General features: G+C 46.4%; 1 protein-coding gene across 1 annotated transcript in view; it reads right to left on the bottom strand.

Moving 5' to 3' along the window:
• Window positions 1–3,793: 3,793 nt before the first annotated feature.
• The window catches only part of BLK (BLK proto-oncogene, Src family tyrosine kinase), a 68,901-nt gene continuing 66,694 nt past the window's right edge, over window positions 3,794–6,000 (bottom strand). The window contains exons 12-13 of the mRNA XM_065401882.1: window positions 5,340–5,471; window positions 3,794–4,003 (exon numbers count right to left, since the gene is read on the bottom strand). Of these exons, the coding sequence (XP_065257954.1) occupies window positions 3,795–4,003; window positions 5,340–5,471 (341 nt within the window). The 3' untranslated portion in view covers window position 3,794. The remainder of the gene's footprint in view (window positions 4,004–5,339; window positions 5,472–6,000) is intronic.

Genomic DNA, 6,000 nt, shown 5'->3' with positions numbered 1-6,000 from the left:
TTCGACTGGAAATGATTTTTTGTTTCAAAATTTACTTCAATTTTTTTAAAAGGCAAAAACACTTGAACACTAAACAAAATATTTCATTCGACACCCCAACAATTTCCCCCCGACTTTTTTGGTCTCCAAAAAAATTCAAAACTTTTTGGTTTTGCATCAAACCAAAACTAGTAATAATAATGACAGCGCTGCAGTAGTTTGCATTGAACAAGGGCATAAACCCAAACCAGGAGAATTGGAACAGTGACTTGCCCTCAACCTTTCCAGATCTTAGCTGGAGGTTTGTGTCTTTATTTGCAGAGCTATTGGAATCTCCTTAGCATATTCTGAATTCCTGATGAGATGAGCTCATCACTGCACTCCCAGCAGTGATGCTTGGGGCTGCTTTATTTATTTATTTGCAGGGCCTTTCTGTTTGCAGTCACCTCGCCCTGTGGAATCATCCGCCTAATTGGGAATCCAGGGTGAATACGTTCATGCTAAGCCTAGGTGGTCATACGAGGTGATCTGGCGATCCTTTCTGGCCTTAAAGTCTATGATCTGGAAACCATCAAGCAGATAATATGCAAAGCAGACAGAGCCCAAAGGATCACAGAGGGTCAGCCCACTCTTGAAGAGAAAGAATAAAACGTTAATTCTTAGCTTTATTATTCCTTTCTCAGTATTGTTGAGGGCCCTACCTATGATCTTATATGACCCTCATCACCATAGACTGGGCAACAGGGGATGGATCACTTGATGATTACCTGTTCTGTTCATTCCTTTTGAAGTACCTGGCACTGGCCACTGTTGGAAGACAGGATACTGGGCTAGATGGGCCTTTGATTTGACCCAGTATGGCCATTCTAAGTTCCTATTATCTCAGTACATCACAGTCATTCATGAATTAGTATCATCCCCATTTTGTAGATGGGGAACTGAGGCACAGTGTAGATAAAGTGACTTGCCCAGGGTCACACAGGAAGCTTGTGTCTGAGTCAGGAGCTGACCCGTGTCTGCTGAGTCCCAGTCTAATGCCTTATGCACTAAATCCTCCTTCCTACCCACGGCATGGCTTCCCTGGGCCTGCCTTTGAGACTGTGAGCTCTTCAGGGCAGGGCACATTTCGTGAGGGGTCAGATTTGGCCCTAGGCACCAGCAGAAGTCCCATGCACCTCATATGAAAATGGGCCCTTTCCTTTCAAAGATGGCAGAGCTGGTCAAAAAATGCTGCAAATAATTTACAACTTTTTAAAGTTTTTCATGAAAAAAAGTCAAAGTTTTGAATTTTTTGAAAAATGTCAACCCGTTCGACAACGGGGTGTGATTGTAGGACCTGGGCTGGCGGACACTTACACACATGAGCTTTGATTTTTTTGGTTTGGCTTCGAAACCAAAAATCAGTGATTTGCACAGTCCTTATCCCCAGCACCCATCCAGCACAGACTCCTCACAGCACCCCTGGGTGGGAGGAACGTAAGTCCCATTATTCTGATAGGTGGCGAAACTAAGGATAAGTGTGATAGTCAAATATGGAATTGCAGAACTACTAACTGTGGTATGTAACCCATCGCTTAAATCAGCCTCTGTACTAGATGGTTGGAGGGTAGCTAATGTAACACCTATATATTTTTTAAAAGGTCCTAGAGGTGATCCTAGCAACTACAGGCAGACAAACTTAACTTCAGGACCAAGCAAAGTGGTTGAAACTATACTAAAGAACAAATTAATCAGACACAGAGGTGAACATGATTTGTTGAGGAAGAGTCAACACGGCTTTTGTGAAGGGAAATCATGCCTCACCAATCTATTACAATTCTTTGAGGGGGTCAACACGCATGTGAAAAAGGAAGATCCAGTCAATATAGTGTTCTTGAACTTTCAGAAAGCCTTTAACAAGGTCCCTCACCAAAGACTCTTAAGCAAAGTAAGCAGTCATGGGATAAGAGGGAAGGTCCTCTCATGGATCAGTAACTGGTTAAAAGACAGGAAACAAAGGGTAGGAATACACAGTCAGTTTTCTCAATGGAGAGAGATAAATATTGGGGTCCCCCAAGGATCTGTGCTGGAACCTGTGCTATTCAAGATATTCATAAATGATCTGGAAAAGGGGATGACCAGTGAGGTGGCAAATTTCTTGATGATAAAATATTACTCAAGATAGGTAAGTCCAAAGCTGACTGTGAAGAGTTACAAAGAGATCTCACAAAACTGGGTGACCAGACAACAAAATGGCAGATGAAATTCAATGTTGATAAGTGCAAAGTAATGCACATCAGAAAACATAATCCCAACAACATATACAAAAGGATGGGATCTAAATTAGTTGTTACCACTCAAGAAAGAGATCTTGGAGTCATCATGGATAGTTCTTGGAAAACATCCACTCAATGTGCAGCGGCAGTCAAAAAAGCTAACAGAATGTTGGGAACCATTAGGGAAGGGATAGAAAATAGGACAGAAAGTATCATAATACCTCTATATAAATCCATGGTATGCCCACACCTTGAATACTGTGTGCAGTTCTGATTGCCCTGTCTCAAAAAAAGATATATTAGAATTGGAAAAAGTACAGAGAAGGAAAACAAAAATGATTAGGGATATGGAACAGCTTCCGTATGAGGAGAGATTAAAAAGACTGGGACCGTTCAGTTTAGGAAAGAAACAACTAAGGGGAGATATGATAGAGGTCTATAAAATCATGACTGGTGTGGAGAAAGTGAATAAGGAAGTGTTTTTACCCCTTCACATAACACAAAAACCAGGGCTCACCCAATGAAATTAATAGGCAGCGGGTTTAAAACAAACAGAAGGCAGTACTTCTTCACACAGCACACAGTCAATCTGTAGAACTCATTGCCAGGGGATGTTGTGAAGGCCAAAAGTGTAAGTGGGTTTTAAAAAAAATTAGATAAGTTCCTGGAAGATAGGTCCACCAGTGGCTATTAGCCAAGATGATCAGGGACACAACTCCATACTCTGTGTGTCCCTGAACCTCTGACTGCCAGAAGCTGGGACTGGACGACAGGGGATGGATCACATGATAATTGCCCTGTTCTGTTCATTCCCTCTGCAGCACCTGGCACTGGCCACTGTTGACGACAGGATCCTGGGCTAGCTGGACCACTGGTCTGAGCCAATATGGCCGTTCTTACATTCTTGTGTCACATGATTATCATGATGCCAAATGAGAGTTTAATAATGAAGGCAGAAGAGTGCTCGGATAACAAAGTTCTTTATTTGCTGGCCGGCAATAGGTGCTGCGTGGACTGGCAGTCCTGGACATTAAAGGCCCCAGCAAAACCAGTGCAGCACTGACAGAGACAGGGCCAGCTTCTCCCTTGATGCCCTGCCAACCCCCTGACAGGAAGGACCCAGCTCCAGGGGCAGGGAGTACGTCAGTCTCCAGGGGCCGGTCAGCCCTTGGCTTCTCTTATCCCACAAGGGAGTCCACTGGCCCCTACTGTGACGCCAATGACTGTGATGCGGATACAGGCTCCCTGGGCTGGGACTCCCATGCAAGGGGTGAATGAGCTCTGCTAACTTCTGATTACGCTTCTCTTTGCATCTCCATAGGCTTGCAGAGTCCCACCCCCACCCTCCCAGAAGCCTCCAAAATGCATCATTTCCTAGCACAATCCGGAGCTGATCCGCATACGCCAAACAAGGGGGAGGGGAAGTCCTGTATTAGATGTCCACGGGATACCCAAGCAAAGTGGCGGAAGAAGGCTCAGTGGAGGATCTCCCCCAGCCAGCACTCCATGCCGTCATCTGTCTCCTGCAATGCTGTCCCACGGGGGTGGCGAGGCTCCTGGCTACGGCAGAGGTTCTGGCTCATACTGCTTTTCCGTCGCCGTGTAAAAATCCTCGAGGACGGACTGCAGGTACTCAAAGGTGGGCCTGTCCTCTGGCTTGCCCCTCCAGCACCTCAGTATGATGGTGTAAAGTTCTCCAGGGCAACCGTCCGGGCACGGCATGCGATAGCCCCGCTCCAGGTTCCGAATGACCTCGGGGTTGGTCATGCCTAGAACAAAACACCCGCCCCACCCTGAGCGTGAGTTCACCACGGATGGGCGTCTATGTGCCAGGAGAGGAGAGCACAGCTTTGAAGCTGCAGAGCGTCATGGCAGCTGCTGAGGCCACGCCCCAGGCTAGAGCTCAGCGGCTACTTGTTATTATTGACATGGTGGTAGCTCCTAGAAGCCCCAGCCAAGATCAGGACTACATGGCATTAGGCACAGGAGCTGCCCTAGTAAACTCACAGTCAGGGTACATCTACACTGCAATCACGGGGTGTGACTGTCGCTCCTCTAGACACCCCCAAGCTAGCTTCAGTCTCATTAGCTCGGGTCTTGGAGCAGTGATGTCATGGGCTTAATGGTGGGCCACCGGAGTAATTATCCAGGGTTCCAGGCGGGCGTGTACAGCCCATGCTGCTGCAACTTCACTGTTCCCGTATCTGAGCTAGCTGGATTCAATCTCGCTCGAGTCTAGCATCTCTGTCCAGCGTCCTCCTCCTGGACTTACCCTAGTCTGTTTAAGCCCTGTGTGCCAGGTCGAGGCCCCAGAGGGAGGTCTGCCTATAAAACCAATAAGGACCTCCCCCTTAACAGAGGGGCGGAGTCAAAAGAACCCCGGGATCAACAAAATAATCAAACCAGGAAGGGGAGGGTGGTTAAAGGGTCAAAACAAGGGCCCCAGAGGAGGACGCAGAGCAGAGAACCCTGGACAGCGCCCACTGCTCCAAGGAGGCAGAGGAAGCTACCCAGAGGAACTCTGCCTGGAGGCATAAAAGAGCAATGAATGGTCACAGAGAACCCCACCCAGCTTCCTGCTCTTGGAGCAATGCCAGACAGCTTTCCCCCTCCATTCCCAGCACTTAGCTTCCAGCACCATCCCTTGGAGCCAGAGAGCCATCTGTGTTCCTGGACCAGTCCCAGCCCTTAGCTTCCCTACAGAGTTTGCCAACAAGGACGCACCTAGGCTAAGCTGGCTGGTTTTGTGCCATAGACTGCTGCCCAGTGGGAACTGGATTGCAACCACCAAACACATTCCACATAGGCCACCAAACAGCCTACGCTTTGCGATGACTTTGTGGCTCTGATTCAGCAAAGCACTCAAGTACCTGAGTAGTTCCATCCATGGGGACTTAAATTTAAGCACCTACTTAAGTGCTTTGCTGACTCGGGGCCTCGGCAGGAGTCAAGCAAGTAACCTACTAGAGAGGTAAATGGCTCCATATCTCATGGCTGATCCCCTGAGCAATAGTCCTCGTAACTTTTGGAACAGCAGTTGCAGCGGGAATCATGATGCACTCCACAGTAAATGGGAGGGAAGGCTGTATTCTCAAGAGACCGTACCTGGATAAGGGGTCCTGCCGTAGGTTATAATTTCCGTTAGAAGAATCCCAAATGACCAGACGTCAGATTTGATTGTGAAAACCCCAAAGTTAATTGCCTCTGGCGCTGTCCATTTAATAGGGAATTTGGCACCTGTCAGGAAGAAATAAATTAAAGAAAGAACTTTAATGTGGAGTGTCTTCCTGGATTCATACCATGCACAGGCTGCTCAAGCGTGTTGGTCTTCAGAAGGTCTTATCTGGATGCTGGGTACTGCCAATTGCATGCTGGGGCTGATACAGTCTTTGTTTAAAGTACAAAATGATTCATCATAGGATGGACCAGTTCCTGTCTTTTCCCTTCATTATAAGGCATCCTTGCCTGTGTAGTTTTATTTTGCTCTCTCTGGTTCTACTTTACAAAACAATGAATGATGTATAACCTTAAAAAGCAGGTGCAAATTAAGATAAAAAGGTCATCAAATACATCATAAATCACATGGAGCATGCAAACCACACATACATGATATGAACATTACAGAAAATGAGTAATGGCCAACAGAAGAAAAGAACAGCTTGTAATTACACTAATAAAGTGAAAAGTTAAAAGGATCAAAAGGCTTAGAAGACCATTTTTTGTATCATCCATGGATTTAATAGATATTGGCTTTCAAAATACTTGC

The sequence above is a fragment of the Emys orbicularis genome, chromosome 3 (assembly GCF_028017835.1).
Source record: "Emys orbicularis isolate rEmyOrb1 chromosome 3, rEmyOrb1.hap1, whole genome shotgun sequence".
Lineage (NCBI taxonomy): Eukaryota > Metazoa > Chordata > Testudines > Emydidae > Emys > Emys orbicularis.
The sequence above is the reverse complement of the archived record's forward strand: the minus strand, read 5'-3'. Positions and strand labels throughout refer to the sequence as shown.